The 25,835-nt window shown below is 44.8% G+C and overlaps 1 protein-coding gene across 5 annotated transcripts in view; it reads right to left on the minus strand.

Moving 5' to 3' along the window:
• The window catches only part of SATB2 (SATB homeobox 2), a 140,241-nt gene that overhangs the window by 21,562 nt on the left and 92,844 nt on the right, over positions 1–25,835 (minus strand). For all 5 annotated transcript variants that reach the window (XM_057419795.1, XM_057419794.1, XM_057419793.1 and 2 more), the window contains 3 exons: positions 19,497–19,709; positions 14,356–14,511; positions 2,334–2,531 (listed from right to left, as the gene is read on the minus strand). In XM_057419795.1, the coding sequence (XP_057275778.1) occupies positions 2,334–2,531; positions 14,356–14,511; positions 19,497–19,709 (567 nt within the window). The remainder of the gene's footprint in view (positions 1–2,333; positions 2,532–14,355; positions 14,512–19,496; positions 19,710–25,835) is intronic.

Below are 25,835 nucleotides of genomic sequence, written 5' to 3' on the forward strand. Positions count from 1 at the left end.
GAGGGGTGTCCCCAGCCCATGAGAAGGCTCAATCATGCTCTGGCATCAGCATGGGGCAGCCTGTTTCCAGGGTCTTTCAGTCCCACAGCTGGAGGAGCAGGAAACTCAAGCATCAGACACAAGTTACTGTACACATGCCAAATCCATCAGAGCAGAGAGGAAAATGGGGTGGGTGGAGAAGAGAGCAGAGGTAAGAGCCTCCTGCCTGCTTTGGTGTCACTGTATTGCTCCAGCTGCTACTCACAGCACTGCTACTTGTATCTTCTTCAAAAGACCGTCAACTTGACATCAAGGCTGCAGGTAAGGGCTCGACCTACAGTGCACTTTCCAGTAGCAAAGCCTACAAAGGAAATCAGGTCAGTGACTGCAGCTCTTGGATGTTTCCACCTGCTGCTAAAATGCAGCCAGGCACCATGGCAGACATTCTGCACCCGCCACCGCTTTGAGAAGGAAATGAGAGTTGCCTTCCCACTTGACACTACAGGGGGAATTTTAGATAGGCAGAATGTAATTACTTGGCCTGGAGTTTAGCCAGGAGCGGGGCTCAAGACCCCTACCCTTATGTAAGGTGTCACAAAATCTCCCATGACTGCAAATGTGAGGACCTCAGCTTTACGTCTCTGGCTGCTGTCATTGATTCTTCATGGCTAATTACCTAATAGTGACCCTTGCAGCAAAGCCAAAAGACAAACCTTGCTGCCTGAAACAATTCAAGTCCCAGAGGCTGAAAACTACACCAAAATTGCTTGGTGCAGAGTATCTTCTGACAGTAGGGAGCAGGTGGACAGCAAGCCTCCTGTGTCTTGCACTGGTAGTGTGTCACTCCAAAACCTGCTGGGGTTTTTGGATGGGCAAACATAGCTTTAAAATGCAGCACCCTCAAAACACAAGCCTACTGTATCAACTGTTTACCAGAGTCTCCAGAGTTTTGCTGTATGTACTTGACAGCTGGTTCCATTTATTTTTCTTCATTTTTCGTATTTTGACTGTAATAAATAATTAATCCATGGCTTTGTAACTTGCTGACAAATATAAATGCACTGCATTCCAACACAGTGTAACATGTCACTCACAAGAGCCAACCTGCATGACACAGAAAAGTGATGTGCAGAAGGCTTTGGAAAGTAGGCTAATCATCAAGGTCACCCACAAGAGCTCAGGGAAACAACTTCAAACTGTTCCTTAGGGGATACACCTACTTGCTGTGGCCACCCAAACTGGGTTAATAAGCTCAGAACTACACAGATCTAGTTGTCTTCCCACATGTTAGCTCGGGCCTTTACTCTTTTGTAGCTCCTTCCCTCCAAGATCCCACAGATTTTTGGGAACATAGAAGACAAAACCTGGGGCATTCATTAATTACTCAGAGCACTTCCTCTACTTCATAGCTCTGAGAATCCAAATCCCAAGAAACCCATTTTTTCTTCTAGGAAAAGACCAAATGGACAGCACGAGGAAGTCAGCAGCAGAAGAGACAAAGAAGACTGAGCTAGGCAACAATTGATCTGGGCAAGACCAATGTGTTTCAGAAGGGGCAGGACAACAAGACAAGAAAATCCTCCCACCTTTGGAAAAAGGTGACTAGACAGTTGGCAGCAGTGCTAGCAGCAGCAGAACAAGAGCAGTTGACTAAGAATAGAGGCTGAATGCCAAGGTTCACAGCAAGAGTAGCAGAGTGGTGCAAGCTGCCATCAAATAACAGTGGGCAGAGCAAAGGTGGGAGGTGGAATCATGAGATTACTGGAAAGAAACACAGTACAGGCAGCTCTCTGAGGGCAGTCACACCATGGGATCAGGTGAACGGTACAGAGCACCAGTGGCAATTCAAAAGGAAGGTCTGCTGTGGAAGGCATTGCCTCAGCTTTTTAGGTTGAGAACAAACATCTGCCGAGGCTCTCTTGACCATCTGCAGATGTTTGGTTTTCTGACATGCATTACTAGTTATTAGGAATACACATAAGGCTGATTTTCTCTTCTGACTGAAGCTGAACTGCAAACATGGGAAGTCTTGTAATATTTTCACTTTGTTTTCCCTATGCATATCTGAATCTATTTATTTCTCATTCTGTTCAGGCCAAAACCAAGGATAGAACAAGGGTGTACAAACCAAAAATACATACTAATCACAAAGGCTGTATAGAGGAGCACAACAATCCTAAGGAGACTGTGAAATGAAGGCCCGTGCTCCACAAAATGCTCACCACAGTCATTTTAGAAGTATTTTTCAGCTCCAGTCCATGTATAAAAAGCACTTCCCCATGTTACACTCTTCAAACCCCCATGCATGCTGTTGCCCCACACAAACATCCTCAGAAGGGAGTTAGCTCTCTGACCTGCACAGGCTCAGGAGTCAGCTGGACAACATGCTGCATACGCTCACTGTGGTGATGCCTGGACTCCTCCTCATAGATCACATCCCTCTCGTGCTGGGGAAGGTTCAGGAAGCGGCGAATGGTGCAGAGGTTCTCCCAAAGGGTGCGGTTTTCCGGGCTTGGGTTTTCTTTCCAGCGAAGCAGCTCACACAGCCAGCCCTGCAATGGTAGGATCAGCACAGGTAACTCACTGAGCTTTAAGGAACCAGATGCGAGTGGAAGGTCAGCTGAACTTAAAGCTCTGTGCTGCAAGTTTTGCTGGTCTCATCTCACACAGCTTCCACACCCCCCCCCCCACCCCCCCCCCCAGCTGCCCTTTGGTCCCCACAAATCCTTAATATATTTCCTGCAAGTGGGAGAAACAGAAACAATCAGCAGCACTTAACAGGAACCAGGAAGCACAGCATCTTGCTGCCTGTCATAATCATACCATGTTTAAAATGCTTGGGTATATTCCCTATAGAAAACCAGAGTTGAAATAAGGGTGCATCTCCACTTCTGTTTCGAAGCCCCTTTATTTCTTCATCCAAGAAAGAGAAAATGAGACGTAAGCCCTAAGACTTGCTAACAACCCTCATGGTGAGGGCTGCAGCTGCAGAACTACAAACTCAACCACTACTGAAAATGTTTAGAAGACGATACTATCAGGTAAAGATCTCTGATCTGCTGTCACTCAGTTGCATTGGCACCCCCAGCTCTGAACCCTACTAAAATTTGACAGCTTTAAGTAATCAAATGGCCACTTAGAAGATGCAATCTCACAGAAAGGGAATCCTCTGCTGTTTAGGACACAAGCAGCAAAGAGGGCCCTGTAGAAGCTACTAGAGAGATCAAGATACTAGGTGGAAGCAATTCAAAACCCAACTGCAGATCATAACAGTAGTCAATTTTATTCCTGCTATCTTGTTTTAAGGCTAGTTTGAAATGCCTTCAAAAAGGTCCCACTGCATGAAATCCTATAGGACCTCTCCACAGGGGCTGAGAGCTCAGACCCCAGGAGGGGAAAGCATCAGCACTTCAGGAATAGGAAACTACCCCAAAGCACAAAGCCAACCAGAGAGTACCACATCCATAGCTGTTATGGTGAGGACAGCCCCTCGTGTGGTAAGAATATGTGGCAGTGACCCGGCATCCCCAGCAGGTTAACCAGGGACGGTGGCCGCTGCTACCCAGGTGGGGACATGGGGACACAGCCAGCCCCACTTGGGGTTGGCGACAGCAACTCCCCTCCTGTGCCTGTGCACAGGAGATGCATGCAAATGACAGGAGAAGATAATGCTGAGGATGCTGTCAACGCGCCTTACTGACTCCTGTCAAAATATTTTACCTAGTAGCTTTATAACCCATCATTTCCGAGCTACAACTCCACATTTTGACACCATTTTGACAGGCACCTTACAATACCTAAAAGATAGCTTGATCAATGTTAAAAATGTTTGGTACAAGAAGTAGCCAAAACTGTATTTTTCTGAACAGCAAGTAGAGCAAGCTGAACAGCCGGGTTTATTACCAGCCCCCACGGGGGGGTCTGGGTATGGCTTTTTTGTGTAACAACTTGTAAGCCATTGATAACTTCTATCGTGCACTCTAAACCCCATATATAACATCATAAGCCGTTGTTTGTCTTACTCTCCACTGTGTCTTTTGCCTTCACCCCCCCAAAAAAGGCAAGATTTGATTATCTCCGCTGCATCAGCCAAGACAGCAACACCAGCTGTTCTCATTGTGCAGCCTCTTCCTCACGGCCTACATGTTAATAACCTGATCATTCCATTTTCTCCTTCAACTGCCGGCTGCAGCACAGTGAAGAGACAAAAACCCAGGCCCATCTGCAGCAGCTGTAGGCACTGAACTGTGAAGCCACCAGGGATTTATAAACTAATCTGTAACACAACACTGCCTTGTTTTTACAAGTGAGAGGCCACATTTGTGCAGACCTGATCTTTTCTTGCAATAAACTGGGAGGGGGGGGGGGGGGGGGCAAGGATGAAGACAAGATATCTGATCATTTACTTGATGGGGGGGATCTGCATTGTATTTTCAAAGTGATTTCACTGGTATTTGGGTAATCTTGCAGCCAGGTGATGTCTGCATTTTAATGGGGTTTGGCCACATCCCTTGCCCTCAGTTCTCCTCTTTCCCTTTCCACTGCTCAGAAATCCCCCCAAACTCTCTCTCTTTTACAGGAAAAAAACCTCCCAGCTCCACAGGGCTTTCTCAGGGGCTACTCAGTACAAAGAAAATAAGTTTTGAAATGGAAAATAAACCATCTGTGGAAAAAAATAAGCTCCCATTTCTCCCTGTTTCCAGTGATCTAAAGAAGTCGCCAACTGAACTCTCCTACGTGTCTCAAGCAGGTATGTTTAACATCTCCTGAAAGGGATGCTGCAGCATGAACGCCAGTCGTTGAACAGAAAACACACACAAACTGCTGCAACCTGGTGGGGCCAGAGCCTGAGGAGGATGCTCCTGGGGTATTCCCAGGGCTGTGGAGCACTGCATGGTGCCTGGCTCAGCGCAGCCGCTTCCCTTGCCCAGCGCTGTGCCAGCTAGCCCGGACTGCTGCATTGTGATTTATCTGTCCTGTTATCATCAGCACTCATTACAATCACTTACAGCAACACTACAGGCCTCATTATGGACTAGGCACTCGCTGCCATTAGTCTTTAAGAAGGCTAGCGCTCAATTTGCCTGGCAACATGCGAGGTCCTGACCTTGGAGCTATTAGGGAAAAGATTAGACTGCAGTGTGACCATGTGTGCAGACATGAGCAAACCAAATTAATTTCTGGCAAAGGGAGGCACCAGGCAAAGACCCCGCCATCCTGAGGACACCTGAGAACTTCTCCATTCCCCAAAGGATATAAGCTAATGGCACGTTTAAAGGAGCCTGGTTCTGAAGGTGAAGCACATCCATGTTATTTAGAGAGATATTAATCCAGTTTCCCCACAAAGTATTTGCTTGGCTGATCAGATTAAGGGATCTAGCCTTCAACAGCACACCCCCACCACAGCAGGCCCCAAGAAATCTGTGATACTTCACAGCCTCAGACATATTGCACCATGTGTACCCAGCTGCTACAATAATTAGCTTATGAATGTATCAGCTGGTTCTGTGATTTTTATAAATAATAACTAACCTACAGAGCAGAAAGATTTTCATGAGCCTAATATTCGCAAGAAATTGCAAGGTGTGCCTAACCGAGCTGCCGTTGGGCTAAATGCCCCGTCTTCTCCAACCTTGTGTGGGACTGGATCTCCCCCTGTGCCATTTATAAATATTTATTTTTGCAATGGCAACAGCAATGTATTTGTGGCAGCTTTCTTCGCAACAGCCACGATCCGCTCACCCCCACACATACACACGCGTACCCACCGTGTGCATGTGTACGCTTCTCTGCAGCAGATCCGTCTTTGCATTGCTCTTTTCCTACCCTTCTCTTTATTTATTCGAGCAGTCACTCTATCCCCCATCCAGTCAAGAACCTATCTATCCATCCACGGGGCTGCTTATTAGGCGATAGCTCCGGTTAATACGTGAGGAAACACAGCGCTGCAGCTCACTCGCGCGTTCTTCATGACTGCAAGTAACCGCCTTTCCCATGCACAGATGAGAAGGCTGCATCGGATTCCTTTCATTATTTATTTAAATAATCCTAGCACGCCATCCAAGAAAGTTTTGCAGTACCAGGCAAAAAAAAAAAGAGGGGAAAAAAAAAAAGTGTAAATGTCAAATAAAACAGTGACAGATGACAGTATTCTCTATTGAATAGCACCGTTTCTTCGTGCATGTTCAATGAGAACTCATGAATTATTAATACGCAAATCTCCTTTTTCTGTTAAAAATCTCAACTTGGGTTTTTTTTGGTTGCAATTTTTTAGTTATTTTCTTTTATTTATTTCTTGGGGTCTGTGTATGTTACACAGAGCTTTCCAGGAGAATTATTTCATTTAAGAAACGCTAACATACAGAAATGCTTGGAGCTACAGGCATTCACAATGAATTTTCATCTATAGCTATATTTATTGGCATGCAGAAGGAGAAGTGAAGGAGACACTATCTCACCACCTTTTCCCCCACTCATCCACACATCTGAGCTCACTGCATTACAACTAAATCCAACTTCTGTGAGCGTATTCTGGAAATCTAACAAATAACACATCCTTCCCCAGAGCGCTGGTAGGCTGTGATTTTTTGATCCTGCCTCCCCTGCACATCACAAGTCTGGCTCCACTGCACAAACAGCCCCCTTGACTGCCACAGAGCTACCCAGAGTTTGGTATGCGACAGTTTCAATATGGGTGGCAGAATCTGGCCCTCCACGTCAGCTTCTAAGGTTCTCAAATGGGAATGTCTTCCATTAAAAATAAAAAAAGGATAAACAGTACAATTAAAGGATGCTTTTGGCTCTGCAGTCAGGCACACCCAGTGCTTGTGGTTACAAGGAATTCTGCTCAGAACTTCCTTCATTTCACCCCAAAACTTCCAGAGGCATTGAGAACACAGCCCAGTTTAGTTCATTAAAGTGAGCTGCAGAGAAGTGCTGGCCTCTATTTTTGTTGTCCTCATGAGACAAGATAAACATTTTCTAAGCATTTTATTTGATAAAACAACTAATATCATATTAATGTCCTATTTTTAACCTCTCTGTCTCCTAATCAAACACATTTCCACATAGCTAAGCAAACAACAAAAATCTGCAGGAAGCCAGCCATTCCCATTGTGTTTTTATGCTGTTAAAGAAACAGCGTGCTTACTACACCACAGCATTAGCCTTGGCGCACTCCAACCCCCTCGAGGGACAGTTAGCTGGTGCAGAAATCACAAAGCCGTATTCCCTGTCACTCATCCCTGAGCCCTTTTTAGCAGCTTGACCCTTTCACTTTTGCTAGACACCCTGGAGTAGGGGAGGATGCTCCGGCAGCCGATGACAATAAGGTCAGGTTTTCCAGCGCTCTATAAAGGTATGCACAAATATCCTGGCCCTGTAGCTGCGTCCTGCAGATCTGCTGACTTGCAGTCAGCCAAGGACCAAATGTCTGATTAAGGACAAGAGAGCATTTAGGAGGAGTTCAGGCTCAGTTTTGCTGGGGCTATAGCCCAGTGCTTACACCTTGAGCAGCATCTCTACGGAAAGCCAATGCAGGAGATGGCAGCTGGGTGTCCACGATGAGTTAATCGCAGGCGGCCTTTCTGCTTGGGCTGGACCTCAGCAGGGCACTTCGAGCTTGGATAAAACTGCAACTAAACTGACCTTACGCTTCCCTGCATTTACACTGCAATTAACAATAATACAGTTAGTTTTCTGTGCTGACATTTTCTAGGGTCTCCAGTGAAAGCATGAGTAGGCAAATGGAGAGTTTTTAGTAAGAGTGATTCAGGAATAAATCTCAAAAATAAATGTAAAAGGCCATTTCCTCACCCACATCATCAGTGCAGAAAATGTCAACATATGTGACAAAAGGAAAAAAAAGCAGCAATGATTGACGCCAGCCTTGAAAAGATTAGGGAAGAAATGCTATGTTCCCTAGAGAAAGCTCCCTTTCTACACTGGATCACAGGAGAACTCTGGACAAACTTCCTCAGCCTCTCTTCCCCCTGCTCAGTTTGGGACTCTCTGCAGTGCAAAATGAGCCAGATAATATTCAGCTCTTGTTCCTTAGTCGCCAAACTCTCTTTCCATGAATCCAATAAGTGTCTATTAAAATAAATAAACCCCCTAATGATTCAAGATAACCTAATCAAGAAAGCTGAAATGGATAAAAGACTAACTGTAATGGAGAGTTCTGTCATGGCTTCAATGAATTCTTGATGAGGGCCGGGGGAGGGGGACTGAACCTGAGAAGCTTTACTTGGAGCATTTTGATACAGTTCAAGGTTAATCACTGAATAGCCTGGGTTTTCTGAAACGTTCGGTATGTTTCCTCCCCCAAAACACAAGGCAACATGCCGAGCACTTCCATGAGGGCCAGTTTCTCACTAGCCTTATAAAACATGAAACCCAAAGTATGAATGAGGTACATGAGCCCTGGCGCATCTTAGATTCATGGGAACACAACGTCTGCTTACAGTCTTGGCCTCAGAAGGAAGGATGCTGTGCACTGAGGATATTTCCAGTGTGCCAAGTTTGAACTAGCTTCTCCCCACGCTGGAGAGGAAGTATGGGCTTGTGGTTAGGGCAAGCAGCCCGCCATCAGCTCCCAGGTCTGCCAAGGACTTCCTGAGCAAAGCCCCAGCTCCACCACTGTCCCTGCTTCACTTAGCTGCTGAGAGGCTAACGCACTGCTGCAGATGCTGTCAAGGGATCACAGAATCATAGAACGACTTGGGTTGGAAGGGACCTGGAAAGGTCACCTAGTCCAACCCCCTGCAATGAGCAGGGACATCTTCAACTAGATCAGGTTGCGCAAGTGCTGTTCAGCCTGACCCTGAATGTCTCCAGGGATGAGGCATCTACCACCTCTCTGGACAATCTGTTCCAGTGTTTCACCATCCTCACTAGAAAAAACTTTCTTCTTTACATCTAGTCTAAATCTCCCCTCTTTTAGTTTAAAACCATTACCCCCTGGTCCTATTGCAACAGGCCCTGCTAAAAAGTTTCTCCACACCTTTCTTATTAGCCCCATTTAAGTACTGAAAGGCCAAAATAAGGTCTCCCCAGAGGCTTCTCCAGGCTGTACAACCCCAGCTCTCTCAGCCTGTCTTTATAGGAGAGGTGCTCAAGCTCTCTGATCATCTTCATGGCCTCCTCTGGACTGACCCCAGCAGGTGCATATCTTTCCTGTAGTGAGGGCCCCAGAGCTGAACTCCGTACTCCAAGCAGAGTCTCACAAGAGCAGAGCAGAGGGGCAGAATCACCACCCTCAACCTGCTGGCCATGCTCCTTTGGATGCAGCCCAGGATACAGTCGGCCTTCTGGGCTATGAGTGTACACTGTAAGCTCACATACACCTTTGCATCCACCAGTACCCCAAGTCCTTCTCAGCATGGCTGCTCTCAATCCCTTTATCCCAGCCTGGGGGTTGTGCAACCAAGGACACTGCAGTTGGCCTTCTTGACCTTCATGAGGTGCACATGGGCCCAGTTCTCAAGCTTGTCCTGGATGTGAGGGTACACTGTATTTGCATATGGAAGTCTGTAAAAGGGAAGCTAATGTCCAAAAGTAGTTCAAAGAAATTTTAAGGTCAGGCAAGGAGAAAAATGTCTTTCTGTATTTCCTCCACATGTAACAAGTACATCAAATTATCAGCACAACAGATATGCCCCAGCCGCCGAGATTCACAACACCATAAAGGCAACAAGATGCTACAGCAGTAAGACGTGCCCTATATGCACACACTATATATGCTACACGCCTTCTCCACCAGCTGTTTTTTGTAGCTGTTGTTGATCAGCACTGGAAGCTAATTAGTTTAAGGGCACAGAACATACCCAGTATAAGGTAAAAGGAAGAGAGAAAGCATCCCATCATATCAAATGAACACAAGGGAATATAAGTTAGGAAGGAAAGTGAAGGAAAGAAAGAGAGGAAATGACAAAATAAAGGGTTTCTAGAGCTATCCTGTCCCAGAGTGATGCTGCTCATTCCTCTCACAGTACCTTTCCTTTCTTCTCAGAGCATGGGCAGGAGGTGAGAGCACAGGCAGACATCCATGGTGCTGAGTCCCATCTAGCATGGGCTCCTACTGGGGAGCTACCACCCTCCTTGGCCAAAGAACAGGCTCCCAGACAATCCTGGCAATGAGGCAGGCATCTCACCATGAAAAGTCAGAAGAAAGGCAAGGAAATGTTGCAGTGATTTCCATCCACAGGCCTGGGTTTCTCTTAAGGGATTTTCTGCCGCTCGCCTCCAGCCCCCAGTTGAGTTTATTTTTTTTGTTTATTCATTTTTAAATAGGGCAAAGATACAAAAACAGAGACTGAGCTTTGCCAGCTTCACGTTTTTTCACATGTGGTTCCATGGGGTCTCTCATGCTTTACTGTGGTGCAACCGGAACAAATTCCAGTCCCTTAAGGAAGGATTTCAGTTTCAAGGGCTTACTTTTTGTTTTCGTTGGACTGATGAAGGTCAAAATCTCCCATATGTCCTGCCCGGGGTAGATCCCAAGCAGCACGTGCCCCGCTTACCCACACTGCCCCAGCCTGACTGTCCTGGGAGAAATGTGGGAAGTTTAGTCTCCATGTTCATACAAACTCTGCTGTCCCCCAGCCTGTCAACAAATGCTCCAACCAGCTATGCCCACTATGTATTTTGATAGTGACTGTTAATTATGAACAGAACTATATTCCTAAACTCATTTTGTATAGAGTAAGAAAAAACATCTGCTGAGCACAGCACAGCCTCTGCTAGGACTCTCACAAGAAGAGGTCAGAGGAGTGATCCTGCTGCATAGCATTACACAAATGCTGGCACACGGTCATGGGGGAGATGGTTTTCCTGAAGTCATACTGTAGAGCAGTTGCAGAACTGGATCTAGAAGCCAGACTTCACGACTGACAGTCCAAATCTGCAGCAAGCCAAGGTCAAAGTCTCTGCCTGTGCCACTGCCCAGTTCTGGAGGCACATAGGCTACCCAAACCTCTCTGAAAAGGTACACTGGAAACTCATCTCATTGTGGGTTAAATATAACCAGGAGACCCCAAAGCACAGATCCGAAACCAAATCCTGGTGTTCCAGCCACACTCTGAAACGCTCCCAACATGATAATACAGGTCCCAGGTTTAGCCATTTAAAGGACAAAGGGCATTAGCAGGCGGCAGCATCCCCAGAGAAGTATGCTGTCCAGTGGGTACATCACTAACAGCTGGCAACTAAAACAGGATGACAGCTTTGGAGGCTGTGTTTGGAAGGCACTGAGCCCCTCAGCTCCTGCTGTCTTCAAAAATACAAAGGGATGCAAAGCACTTCATAAACAAGACTAAAAATGTCTATATATAAGTTACAAGGCCTAAATGAATATTAAGATTAGTAAGTAATGAATAAGTCAATGTCTAAAATGAATGGCTTGAGATCTTTATATGGTTGATTCTCTTATGGAGGCACCCATAACACCTTGGTACGTTCATGAGACTCTGTTCCTTGCATTTATGTTGACTTCCAAGTACTGTGGTTTGTAAACTCAAGTTTGCAGCAGCTGCCCTTCCCTTTAGTTGCTGAACTGAGACTCTGCCATGACTTAAGAATAAAGATGGCTACATGTTAAATTAGAGGTCAATTAACTCCACCAGTAGATGATGCCGCTTGCAATAACTGCTCTCAGTGGGTACCACTCTTCCTGTAAGAAGACAGAAGATGAAATGAGGCCTCCATTGGCTCTGGATGCTCTCCTGGGCACATGACACACAGCCCTGTGTATAAAATGTCAAAACAGCCCTGTCGGAGATTCACTGGCTGCTAAAACTGTGAAGATCTCACAGCACCGTGGATTGCTGTTGACAGAACAGCAGCGCCCAACATAACACATGCCTTGTTAGCAAACTGGAAGCCTCTCAGTAGTCTGGGGTGAGGGAATAATAGAGGAAGCCAACGCAACGCAAGCCAGGCCTGTGGAGAATAGCAAGTGAATGAACCTTGGAGGAGAGTCCAAGCAAACCCTCAGATTAGCTCTTTTTTCCCCTCTTCAAACTCTCTCTTCTGCAAACAAGGGCAGTTTTCAATGAGTGCTTCCCACCATGTAACCCAGCTGCAGAAATCAGCAGCATCTTCCCCAGAAATGCCCACAACTGGCCTGCACAAAGCACTGGGAGGGAGAGCCCCACCACTAGTTTTCAGACAAGCCAGACCTAAGGCAACATGCCTACCATCCCACCATGACAGTAGCTCTCTCCTACACAAGCAGCTGTGTCCTTGCTTTTGGCACTCCTCCTGGCCACGGGGCACCACAGCCAGTGGTAAGACACCACAGGCACACCAAGCCAGGCTGGGGGCAGGCATGCAGGTGGGCCGTGGGGCAGTGGTAGGCCCCAGACCACTGTGGTTCTTGGCTACGGCTTCTCTGTCCCTGCCTTCCAGTGCCACCATAAACCACTTTCATGCTCCAGCAGAGCGCTAAGACATCTCAGCATGGCGAATGCTGGGTCATCCCAGGGAGCCAGTATTGCTTTGGCAGGGCTGTGAAACAAAAGAAACATCAGCCTCAGAAACAGTTCTTTATCCGCTGCTGCTGAAGAAACCAAAACCTTTATGTACAGTAACTTTGCTTTAAACAGCAACATTTGTGGATCCTGTTCTTAACCTTTTGCATCTGGCTTCCAAAATCTGCCCTGTTCTTTTTCCACGTGAAGGACTATGGAGCTTGTTTGTGTTCTGGTGCTGGTGTGCAATGCTGCCAGAGAAGCGCGCTCAAGCTGGCACAGACTGAAGCTGGTGAGCCACCCAAATTATAGTTGGGTGGTTCAGTCCCTCTCTATTTCAAGAAGCCTCTGGGTATAATGACAGGAAGCTTGCAGGCAGTTTTAAGCCAAACCTCAGAGGCTGGCATTCAGTCTGTGTTAAACACTCCTTATTAAAAGCTGCCCAGTCCAGATTCTGGGTGGAACTTTGATATATGCATGGAGCAAAGAATAAGGGGCACGTTTGCAAAATCAATTGTGCAGTTTTTATATTTACTGCACGTTTACCACATATGTCATTTATTACACAGTGGAAAACCGTTAAATGCACAGTAGTTGTGCCAAGTGGCATTATGCTTTTAACAGCTTTATTCGTTTAACAGCTCCAGTTCTCATTATATTTTGCCATGTGGTACATGAGATTTTTATGCATTTAACAGTTTAAGAAGGTTCCATGGTATTTTCCTTTTATGTATTTCATACTGTGCCTGCAGTTTTGTTGGGGGGTACAGGGGTTGCGAACTGTAACCCCTGTACCCTGACAAGAGCAAGCAAAAGAAAATTAATGATTAAATGAGGAATGAAAAATTAATCAGAACTCCATGTGTCAGGGCGCAAATACCTGTTACAAGGACAAGGCCCTCCCATGTGCTTTGATAGCCTTTGATGCTTTGTTTATATGCCTTTCAACCGCTTATTTTACATCTATTTTAAAGACTATAACGGTGTTTCCCTGCACAGAGGAAAAGAAAGCATGAGTTTTGCACAGTGCATGCATCTAGATACTTCTATCCCACTCTCTCGTACTCACAGCCACATTTGTGTATTTTTGCGTGGATACTGATGCCCTCTCCAAGCACAACTGAGCAACTTCATCCAGGATCAGAAGCAGCCCTTTTCACTGAGTAAACCATTCTTTCCAATGGGCTCTGATCTACTTGCTGCCTTTTCTACAGGAATTCTATCTGTCCTCCTTTCCACAAAATCTCTTCTGGTGCATTATATTTTTTTAAAGAGTTGGATGAAATTTTTAAATTAATGGATTCTCTTCAAGAATTTCACCCCAACCTAGGTTTGCCCACATGTATTTTTTACACCCAAGGTAGAAATTCATCCAGGAGAACTCACTGCAGTGCCCTCTCACGTCTTTTTGTAAAAATGATTGGAGATGATGTGAATTATTCACATGGCAATACCATATGCAGCACATACAACATGCAATAAAAAGGAAACACCTGCCTAACACTTTTTCCCATTGCCTTCCCTTAGCTAATCACATAAGAAAACAATTTCTTTACCTGCCAAATGAGAAAGATACCATCATTTTGCAAGGTCCTTGTCCCACTAGCAGAGGTATATGTTATATACCATGAGTGGGAAAAGGCATGCATTTTGTACAAAAGGGGAGAAAAAGCTTGGCTGTGAGCTGATCCTTTCCTTAGCCTATTTTAAAAGGGAAAAGGAAACCACTTAAGCAAGCAAAAGCCCAAAACACGACAGGTTCCCCAGAGATGAAGATTATTATTATTGTAGGAACAGATGTATTTTTATTGGTGGGAGGAAGAGATGGGTCTAGTTCCAACCCCAGCGTTTGCTTTAAAAACAAAACCCCCAAAAGCCCCGCAACAACAAAATCCCCTCCACCACTCACCTGACTTTTATTGGCAGCCACTTTGGCAAACAGAGCTTGAGATACCTTGGCCCTTTTCATCTCCTGTTGGATCTCGTCATAAATGGCAGCTGTGATGTTGACATTGGCGCCGTCCGCCTTAATGGGGAGGTCTGTTGTTGGTGTGGAGGTTTTGGCCTACCAAGAGACCATGAAAATAATAATTAAAAAAGTGCTGCTTTCAGCCCAGCCATCTGTGCAGAAATTATCAAAGGATTTCAGTCAGCTGATGCCAAACTGCATTAGCTACAGAGGGACACTTCCTGTCCATTATTCTAATCAGGTTAATTGTGATTGGAAATAATTGCAGTGCATTCCTATAGGACATGCAAGGCCCCGTCAACTCTCCCCCTCTCCCTCTCCCAGCATGTTTACTGAGCAGCTCAACAATAGGATAGGTAGCCAGGGCCCTCGGCTGCAGGCAGGCGCTGAGGTTGGCTTTGCCAGCTAGTGACTGCAGTATAGGCACCAGTCTCTACCTTCTCCCTCCTCTCTAAAAGTGGCCTACACCTTGGAGGAAGAGCCAATTCTCCCAGAAAAAATGAGTAAATGGGTAGAGGTCTCTAAATAATAAATTATTACTCAATTTAATGCACTCCCTCAAGTCTCCCTCATCCTTTATTAAAACTATACGTATGTCATTTGAGTATGTATGGTTTCCCAGCCTTGTCATCATTATGCTAGCCAGACAGTCACCTAATTTCACCTAGGAAATCAGTGGAAATGAAAAAAAAAAATAATCATTTCATAAAGCTGGGCTTTGGCATGCCTTTGATGTGCTGCCCTCATTCTCCTAAACTCATATTGAGATTTTGTGTATTCCACTGCACTCCTTTTAATTGAATGATTTCCCATCAGCTTCTGTGACAAATGAAGGACAATAACGGATGCTGCCAGTACTTTTCCTGGGCTGGACTACCCCTACGGAGCTGCTGTTGATATAGTTCAGCATGCTGCTACAAGACTTCTATTTTAAAGACCCTTGGCCATGGCAGACCCCAGAATACACAGGCGCAAGAGGGAGTGAGGGCAGCGTGATGCTTGCTGAGTGCTCCTGGCACCAGCAAGCCCCTCAGATAGACAGATCTCATTTGCTTGAAGAGGGGCTGATCACTGTACCCCTTATACCTTTTATGGGAAGTAGGTAGGTTATTGATACAAAACCTTGGCTTTCTCTTGAGATGTAAAGGTCCTAGGAAACAAAACAATCTGGGTGGGAAAGATGACACTTCCCGGTAGATCCAAACCTCCCATAGACCTTGGTGACATTCAGATATTTGGCCCAATTATAAACCTTTTCAGCTGCCTCCTGGTTTTGTGCCACAGTTGAAGCCTGCTAGAGTACATCTAATGTTAATTTTTAACTAGGTAGGCATGCCCAAATGCTTATTTGTTAATGGGAGGGTTAACTATGCAAAACCAAACCTTCTGAACTTCTTCTTCTGTTTTGCTGTCCTCCAAATCTTCCTTTCCCTAATGTCTTTTTTTTTTGTACCAAAGGCCACCTTAATAACAGAGCCAAAATCCAATCAAGACAACAATCTAGACTAATCATTCTTCCTACTGCTTTCAGATAAACCTTTAACCAGCTTGTGCCCTTTCCCATTCCTATTCCCCAAGCTCAGTAGGCATCGCTCTGGGCTTATTCCCTGCCTGTCCCCATGTAGAAAGGGCCTAAGATTCTCTTGCTGTATTTAGCCCCCTGCATTCAGGCAGGGGCAGCTGGATGGCAGCTGGTACAGACCACAGACCCCCACGCCCTGGAAGGCCAGTCCTAACCCACTGCCAACCACAGGCCATGAACACACATGGGGTAAAGCCCGATGGATGAACTAACAGGGACACCACACTCTGAAATTCAGTGTTCATAGACAGACAGTTAGGGCAATTGTGGGAAATGTGAGAAAGCAACATAGAGATCATGGGAAGGAAGAGGACTGTCCAAATCTGTCAGAGCTCATTTAGTGGAGCTTAATTTTACCAAAGGTCCTGCAGTGCTTCAGCGAGTATAAAAAAAGCCTTCCCACTCACTGGAGCCTTTGGCTGGTGCAGCAGCCAAGGTCACCACAGCCTCAAAGGCCATTACGGAGGCCTGAGATCCTGAGAAGAGCAAAATTAGCACATAAAAGAAAGATTTCAAATATAGCTGCATCCTACATGGGTCTCCTACACTGCTTAGATACACAGCCACATGTCAGAAAAAGCCTGCCCTACACAACCTGAAAACTGTGCCATTTCTTATCCAATTGCTGAAATAAGTAGGGCAAGTACCAAACCAAAATAGCACAGTCACTAAAATATTGTATGCTAGAGACCCAGACTCAAAACTGGTCTTGATATTAAGAAGGAGTTTGCCATTATTGGAATGTCTCATTGCAAACAGTAAGGAAAAAAGAAAAATAAGTTTGCAACCACAGCGCCAGACCACCAAAACCCAAAAAACAGTACTGCTGGTCTTCCATAGAATCATAGAATAGAATCACAGAATCAACTAGGCTGGAAAAGACCTTTAAGATCAGGTCCAACCGTTACATCAGGACTGCCAAGACCATGACTGAACCACGTCACTAAGGTTTCTGAGCACTCCAAGGGATGGTGATTCCACCACTTTCCTGGGCAGCCTGTTCCAATACTTGATCACCCTCTTGGTGAAGAAATTTCACTTAATATCCAGTCTAAGCCTCCCCTGTCACAGCCTGAGGCCGCTACCTCTTGTCCTGTCACTCGTTACTTGGAGAGAGACCCCCATGTGCACACAATAACCCTGAACAGCTCCAAGTCTCTTGCCCACAGCATTTGCACCCATCTGCCAGATCAATCTCCTCTTCTCCCCTTGGTGCAGGTCCTAAGTTGGGGACACCTTGCGAGGGGGCCTTGGGGCTTGGGAGAGCCAAGCTGGGTTACTCTGCATGCACTTACCCCTGTCTGCGTGACTGCCCCAGCACTTCCACAGGTATCTGCCAGCACCCTCCTCCTACCCAGTGCACTCAAGCATCATTCCCAGAAGTACTGCCGCAGGAGATCGGTATCTATGGAAACCACGTTTCCAAATGCCATCCCATCAACTTCTCCGGCACCCTAACACAATTCCTGAAAGGATGGTACAGCTCCTACTGCTGCTGCCCCGAAGCACCCTGCTCCAGGGTAGGTAACATACCTGCTTGGAGGGGCAATGATGCCAGGAATTGCTGTGCTGCACATGAGGATGGCATTTGTCTCGTCAGAACTAATACCAGGCATATGGGGAAGCGCAGTAGCCATGCTGCCTGCCCGGGAGCTGGGAAGCAGCCTCATTTGCAGAGGTGTCCAAGTTGTCAAAACAGCACCTGTGCTGACTGGTGCTGGCCCTCTGAGGGCTGGGGAAATGTTATCCAGCGGGCACAAGGCAAGTACTGGGTACACAAACCTTTGTGTGCTGCTTTAGCTGAGTGAAAACCTCACAATATTCTACTGGATGCTTCCAGCCAAAATAAAGCAAGGATGGGCTGCTTTATACTTCTGGAGTATGGTTTTCTATCAACGCTTGGCTCTTAAAAAGGCAAAGTTTCCATTATTTTAAAGGATTTTCTAGCTACAAACATGGGAAAATGTTGTATTTTGACAGAGGAACGAGATGGGGCAACAGATACAATTTTAATTCTCACAGGATTGCACCTAAACTCTCCATTCCCTTCTGTTATTTGATTCTAGTTGCAACATCTATTGCAATTCATGTAAGTAGGAATAAGCTAATGCTTTCATGAATAAATACAAATGCAGAAAGCAGATACCCTACTTAACCATTAAAATAGTTCTCCATAATTTTATTTTCACTGAAAGGTAACTAAAACACGTAAGAGGTATACAATGAGTTTCCCATGTAATAAAAATTTGGTGTTACAATTGGGTTGGCAGGATATACTCGCTTTCAATGAAAACAGTTCTGTACATTATGTTTTGTGGCAATCTGCACCCAAAACCCTGGGTTAAACTGAACAAGCTCAACAGTTCCTACAAAATCAACACACCTTCCTTATGGATGATCACTTTGCATGTAAAACTACGCTGTCGTTCTACACACCCCTCCCCTCCCCCCCCCCCCTTACTTATTTTTAGCAGCTGTGGCTACAGAATTCAGTATGAGAAGTGCTCAGTAATGCTGTTCTAAGGACAGCTAACACAGCCCAAGACTTTGCAGGCTACATGACTATGAAAGCACCAAAGCAGGAGGGTTACGTGGTCTCATTTACTAAAGATCAAGAGAAGTGCTACAAGTGACCTGTCATGTCTTCACAGTAGAAATTTCAAATTCAAGTTAGGCAAAAATCATGACAGGAGTTAATCATCACCTCTGTGCAAGCAACTTTGCTTTTTCAGGGTGTATGTCTGGGACTGCAAGCAGGCTGGTGAAAGGGAGGGATGACTATTACAGTACAGTATGTGGATGCTCTTTCTTAGTGCAAAGGAACAACCTACCCAGGGAAGTGGGAGGCAACAGCACGCTAATAAACACGTGCAGTTAAGTCAAATGAGATGACAGCTGGTTTAGAGCTGGAAAGCATCATCCTCTTCCCAGCACGCTGCTGCCCATGTCTACTTTCTGTACTTCAAATAATTACCCGTGTAAACTTCTAACTCAAGGAATGTGATTTCCTATGCATAATACAGAGCACACTGACTTCTAGAAATGCCTATCTAATTAACTGTCGACTTCTGTTCAATACACACTTTTTATCGCAACATATATGAATCTCTCCATAAGCCCACAAATTTCCTCTGTATTTTGCAGAACACAATGGACACATATAAGAAGTTATGTGCACTGTCTTTTTACAATGGATTCTATAATAGCCATTTAGTGGATGTGTATCAACAGCCTACAGGTAATGCCCACATGGACTCTTTCAGACACTGATGTTACAGACTTTTTTGAATTTATGGCATTGATTAAATCTAGAATCATCATCACAATGTTGTACTTAAATCCACTAAACATCTCCTAACAGCCACTCCAAAACCTTACAACAAAAGGATTCCCACACTTCATCTGGACAAAGGGAGCAACAGACAGGGGAAGGGCAGAGAAAAACTCTTTCCCTGGATTAATCCACACAGCAAACAGAAAAGGAGGGATCACATCTTACCTGGGGAGTTCTGGAGGAGCTTGGGCTGCTGGCAGCTGAAGACACCATGCTCACGTTGGGGTTCATACTTCTCTCTCTCTCGTCCTGATAGATACGATCCCGCTCCGAGTCAGGCAAGTTGAGGAAATTCTGCATTGCCCTTAAGTTTACCAGGAGGGACTGGGAAGCTGTCCTTGGGTCTTCTTCTTTACGCAGGATCTCTGACAACAAGCCCTGGTTCAAAAAATTAAAAGAAAAAAAAAAAAAGCTCAGTCATGTGTTGGGTTTTTTTAGTTTTTCCCTTTTTTCTTTAAATTTGTTTAGTGTAACCAGCTGGGTTGTAATACTGAGAACCTACATCAGAATCGCATGGGCTCTCCCAGAGGGGATATTCTGTAGGAAAGCATTTGTCTTCTGGGGGCTGAGGTTTATTTTAGGACTGTCCTATTCTGGCACTGCAATAAGCTTCTGAGTATGGAGATGCTGTATAGAAAGGTATGTGCATTGGGTAGAAGAAATTGCAGTTACTACCAGGTGCTTGCTGCAAATATTTTAGGAGCTGTTAGATCTCTCTCTCTCCCTCTATCTCTCTTTTTACTTGAAGATGGGAACACTTGGCAATCCTGTTCATCTTTGACAAATCTGCCAAGGTTGGTAAATTTAGTTTCGACATTTAAACAGTGCAGGAGGTTTATAAAGAAAAACGTTTGGCTGGTTACAGTCCGTTCATTTTGGTTTGGACAGTCATTTCTGAGGAGAAAAACAGAGCAATAATAAAGCCTTCAAATCTAGCTTTAGGGATTTAACCCATTCTTCTTTCATGCCTCATTTTAAGATACCGCAGGCTATCACAACCATGAATGAAGACCATGCTCATCTAGTTTTTACACAAGCCATTATTCCAGGAGGTAACAAACACAGCACTTCCAAGAGGAAAGAGGGTGGGAAGACTTGGAGAGATGAAAATGTCATTAAAAGAGGCTTAAATCTAATGGGATTAAATTTCTGCATAACTGTACATACTCAACAGTTCCACAGGAAGTTAAAGGCACGACACAGAAGCTTGGATCAGGGCCTACAGAAACTGCTGGGACACTGTGAGCCACCAGCTTCCCCTAGGCACCCCTTGCATCCAGCACTTCACAAACGGGTGTTTCACTCCAAAAAGCAGTAACAGCAATGGCTAACTGTACTGGTGTCCAGAGAAGCAGAAAGGGATTTTTAGCCACTGAGACTACTTATATACCATAAGAAACATTGGTTGGATGTTCGTTATTTTAAAAGGCTATTCTGCCAGTATGTTTCCTTGAGCAGTCCAACGCTGCTCCTGCTTCCTGCCTGCTGTGACCCAGAGGTTCTCTGCACCATTGCTCCCAAGAGTGCCAGCCACAGAAGCCATGTGAAATCCCAGTCACAGCTTGGAGGGCTCCCCTCGACCTGCTGCTGTGAGAGGAGCAACATCCAGCAACCACAGATGAAAGGAGAACGCGGTGCCCCAGACATGATTTAGCTGTAGCTGTTGACATGAGCATTCTGCAGTTACTTTACAGCCACGATCAAGGCAAGCTGCCTCATGAGTACAGCCAAGGCTTACCCCTTCCTTGTAAGAAAAATCTTAACCACAAAGTCAAAACCCTGTAATATTTAGTCTTAGTTTACCTTCTTCCATATCAGAGTCTCCTCCAAAAAGCCTTGCTAAAACACCGCCGCTACAGTTGGCCGATTAACCAAATGCCAACATTTTAGTATGTATTGTATTTACCAGACTTCCTGACAAAACCAACACACCAGCAAACGACTTATCTGTATCTGAATTCATCTGCTAACTGCTATTAAACACCTACATTAAAACACATACATGAAAGCTCTACTTCAGCAGTGTTTATGCCTGAAGTGCTCAAAACAAGCTCCACACACAACCTGAAGCGAGGCTGCACACAGCTCCATCTTTTCAGCTCCTCATCTACATAATCAAGCTAAGAGATATCCAATTACACTTTCCTGCAATTATCAGGGTAGTTACCAGGAGGACTGGAGCAGGGAATGGAGCCATGGTGGGACCCTCCAGTCAGAAATGGAATCGGAAAAGAGAAACCAGTTAGCAAAAAAAGGTTTACACTAGGGAAAAGTGTGAAGAAGGTGGAGTGTTGGGCTGGCATCTGGTATTCTCTGGGACCTCAACGTAACTGCATGCTTGTACCTGGCTTCTTCCACAGGGTTTACTACCCCTCAGAAGAGCTAGGGACATGCTGAAAAGCTTTCCAAAGCTTGCCAGGCTCACAGGCTGAGGGAGATTAACCAAAAAGGACATCACAGAAGCTTGAAGCCATGACTTGAATGATTCAAAGATCGATACAGCAAGTTCCTATTAGAACTTTTCCTTAAAGTCAGTGGAAATTTGTCTAAATACAGTAAATAAATATCAGTTACACAGGTTCTCTAAATTCTTGATTTTTTGTGTCTGCTAAAGGATATATATCTTCTTTTCTAAAAAGAAAAGATCAACTTCAAAAGCTGATCAGTTTAGGTGGAAAGAACAGTACCTGAAAACTACGCTTCAGATTTCTAAGACAGCTTATTCTCCCTCTCATCTTAGCCTGGCTAAATTTATGGTCCAATTTCAAAAATGGAGAGCAGAAACATATGTGAAAGCCTGCCAGCAATTACTTTTCAGTGCCGTCATTGACTCCCTATGTAAATCAGATTCTCACAGGAACAAGTGTCTCGGTCATGGTACTCACCGCCTGGAACACCAACTCTTGCACTTGAAGGCTCTGATTCATCACCAGAAACAGCTTATCATGGGGTAGATTCAGTGGGTTTGAACCCTAGCCTGCACCTCTCACTTCTACAAGGGTCTTGACTCTGCTGCAGGGATACAGCCATCTTTTGCATCACCTCCTAACGCAGGTACCTGCTCCAGAGAGAAGGGACCATCTCCTTCCCCAGCATCGTGACAGAGGCAGCACTTTGCAGAGGCGAGCCTTGCTTCCCCATGCCCCACTCCAGGCCCACAGGTAGGAAACCTGGTTGTAAAGGGGGTTTTTCTGCAGCTCCTCCAAGTGCTTTGGCAGCTTAGGAACCATGTAAACAGCAGAACAGATAATAAGAAAAGCAACTCAGAGGAAAAACTCTCATGTCCTCCTTCAACTGAAGATAAACAACACCGGTAAACTACAGTGGGTAGATAGCTGAGTGATAGGGTAGGACAATAAAGTAAAGTATCTTGAGAGCAATAACATTTACAGTAATATAATTCTGAGCTACTGAAGTATACATAAACTAACCAGTGAGCAACGTTCTAAAAAATAAAGTGATATTAAATAATCTGTTCAGCCTTTTTGTCACCTGCAACAAATTAGGCTTTCAATATGCAAAACATCTTCCTTCCAGAAAAACAAATGATCATGATTTCATTTAATTGTAATTTAATGAGGCATAATGTATTTTTTAAAGTGATACACACCAGGTGTGTGGTGAGGAAACTGGCCCAGCCACAAAAACCCGACTGTTTCTATTTTTGAGAAAACCCTAAAGCCAGCCAGGGACTGTTTTCATTTCTGCAAATTATGTTTCTGCTGGAGGGGGTGAGGGAGGGAAACCCACAGCATTTGTACATTTGTCATAAAGCTCCATTGGCTAAATTAGCTCATTCCGACTTACATGTCACATATTAAAATAAATACACTAAAAAATTAGGACTTTGCAGAGTAACCTACTCTGCACACCTAGAAGATGATCTTCAGGGACCAGGAAGTCTCAAACTGATTTTCAATAGCCAAACAGATCTTCTATACTAAATGCAGGTCCCAGGATACATTTTAGGACATGTAGCTTCATGATATCTTTGCTTTTCTGTTCCTGTGCCTCATTTGTAGAACAGCTGCTGAAGAGGCAACTGATGAGAAGTCTGATGCTCTCACATGCCATGCTCACAGCGACGTGCGCGTTACTGTGCAGGCACAGTTTGGTTTAGCCTTGAAAAATGCAGCACGTTCAAAATGAGACAATGGATCCATAATTGACTTTAAAAATAATACCAGTGGTGGGGAAAGGAGCGCATGTCCAATCCAAATAGAAAAGTCATTGGATCTATTTAAGGTAGGAGTAATTTTAACAGTGTTTTTTCGAAGTGGCAGAAATGTAGTCCTTCAAGCCCGCAAAGTCACTGTCGTGGGTGTTTGCTTGGCACTTATCTGATGAAACCCCATTTGTGAACTCATTTCTTTTATTTTTATTAACTACAGGATTTCTAGCACAAACAACCCAAACCTCATGGGCAAGAAATCTCTTTTTAAGCAATTTCTGAAAGATGATGCAGTACAATGTAGAGCAAATTTTCTTCAAACTGACTCCTATATCCAAAAGACCAACTGACCGGCCATCGAGGCCAACACCAAGGCTTGATCAAAGCCCACCGAAGGCGAGCAAAGCCTTTCTGCCTTCTTCCCGAAGGACTTTGGCTCAAGCCTGGAAAAGGTGCAAATGAGATCTCAATGGGACAGCAGACTGCACTGCCAGTGCCCGAATGCAGGACAGTTTTGCAACCAGAGCTTTTCAAAAGCAATCTGTATGGGGGTGAGGAGGTCATGCTGGCGTGCAGCCCAGACACACGTGTCCTGGGGACAGAGGAGGATGAGGGCCATCAGGCAGCAGGAGACTCCCAAGCACTGGCCAGGACCTCACACACATCGGGTGTGATGGCTTGGATGGGAGCTCTGCTCCCCTTCATACAGACCTGTGTCTACGAGACACAGCCATGTGTCTACGAGAGCAGGCACTAAAGTTAAAAAGGTTCGACACATGCTTGGGACAATCAAAATGCTGGCCAAGGCAAAAACTTAAATAAACCTGACTAATGTGCTAAACCTCAGGTTTTATGTTCTGTATAAGGAGATTATATATATGAAGGACTAAAAAAGCATAAACACTTTTTTCATACTTTTTGGTTTATTTGTGCTTGTCCATACTTCAGCTATATTGCCAAAAGCAACAGAGAAAATGCTGAAATACTAGAAAAATATTGCTCCTGTAGTACTTAAAGTTCCAACTGCTTTAAGGTCAGTACTTTTTCTCAATAGAAAAGCTATTCTGCTTCCCACCAGGTACAGATGTGACTCTGATCAGGATCTGAAAATGTACGGCTTTATTCAACATCTGAACCTTAAAGATCAGTGATGTAAACCTGTCCCCCCTCCAGTTAAGCATGCAAGGCCGATTTCTAGCATGGAAAGCAGCACTTGAAGAACCCCTGGTTAGCTGCTCATTCTGACTGAACTACACTGAAATCATACCTTCAACCTAAAACAACAAACTTGATTTTGCCAGGCTGAAATGACATTTCTATTTAAAACCGTCTGCTATTTGAGATTGAAAGCTAGAGAGGCAGGTCTGCCCGGGGAGCTCTGCAGCAGAAGCACTAACTTCTCATAGCCCTTCAAGGAGATAAAATATCTACCTGCTGTGTTTTTCCCACATCAAGACAGGCTTTTACCACAACATCTCTCCGCCTCTATTATTCCAGGTCCCACCTTCAATATTGTCTTCTGGGTTGAGTAACAGACATTCAACAATTCTAAAAATACTTCTCCTTGCCTTTAAGTATGGAGGTCTCAACAAGAACCTCTATATGAAGTACCTGTAAGCTTTTTGGGACAGAAGCTCGTTTTCAAATGCTCACTGCTTTCATTCCATTCCCTCATATCTCTTCCTAATACCATCTAGGATATGCAGCAGAATTGCTGGAAGTCTCATGAAAATGCTTATCTTGGCAACGGGACCAGTCCAATTTTGCTGAGCAAAATTGCTTTAGATAATCAATGGAACCTTTTTAGTGATTAGCCAAACCAAGCACCTTCATACCCATTCTGTCACAGATTCCATCAGGCAAAACCATGTTTGCACCCTGTTCCTTGATCAACTCTTCTGTCTCAATGGCAAAGCATGCGGTGCCACGTTCCACGTCAGTTCATATGAACTTCGGAACTCAAGGGGCTTTGACTGGTTTTCCATCGGTGTGAATGGGAGACCAGCTGTCTCCCAGTACTCTCCAGTGTAGCTGAAAGCATCATGTCAGTCCCTCATTTAAAAGAAATCGCTTGATCTCTAGATTCCCTGCCTACAGCCAGAGTATGAGCCTCACTCTTAAACTCATTTAACTAATGCTACAATACGTACATCTCGGGAGAGAGCTGCTTAGGCACAAAGCATTTAGAGGCTGATTTGAATAAAACTTATGCAGGGTGCAACAATGACAATTTGATTTTTATTATTAAAAATGAAGCGCTTAAATCCTCAAAGAAAATGCCTATATTGCATTAGTTTAATAAAGCTTCTTTTTTATTATGGTATCTCTCTTTA

This window comes from Pezoporus wallicus, unplaced genomic scaffold (assembly GCF_028554395.1).
Source record: "Pezoporus wallicus isolate ANWC-B61680 ecotype Strahan unplaced genomic scaffold, APGP_CSIRO_Pwel_v1 contig_4710, whole genome shotgun sequence".
NCBI classification, from domain to species: domain Eukaryota; kingdom Metazoa; phylum Chordata; class Aves; order Psittaciformes; family Psittacidae; genus Pezoporus; species Pezoporus wallicus.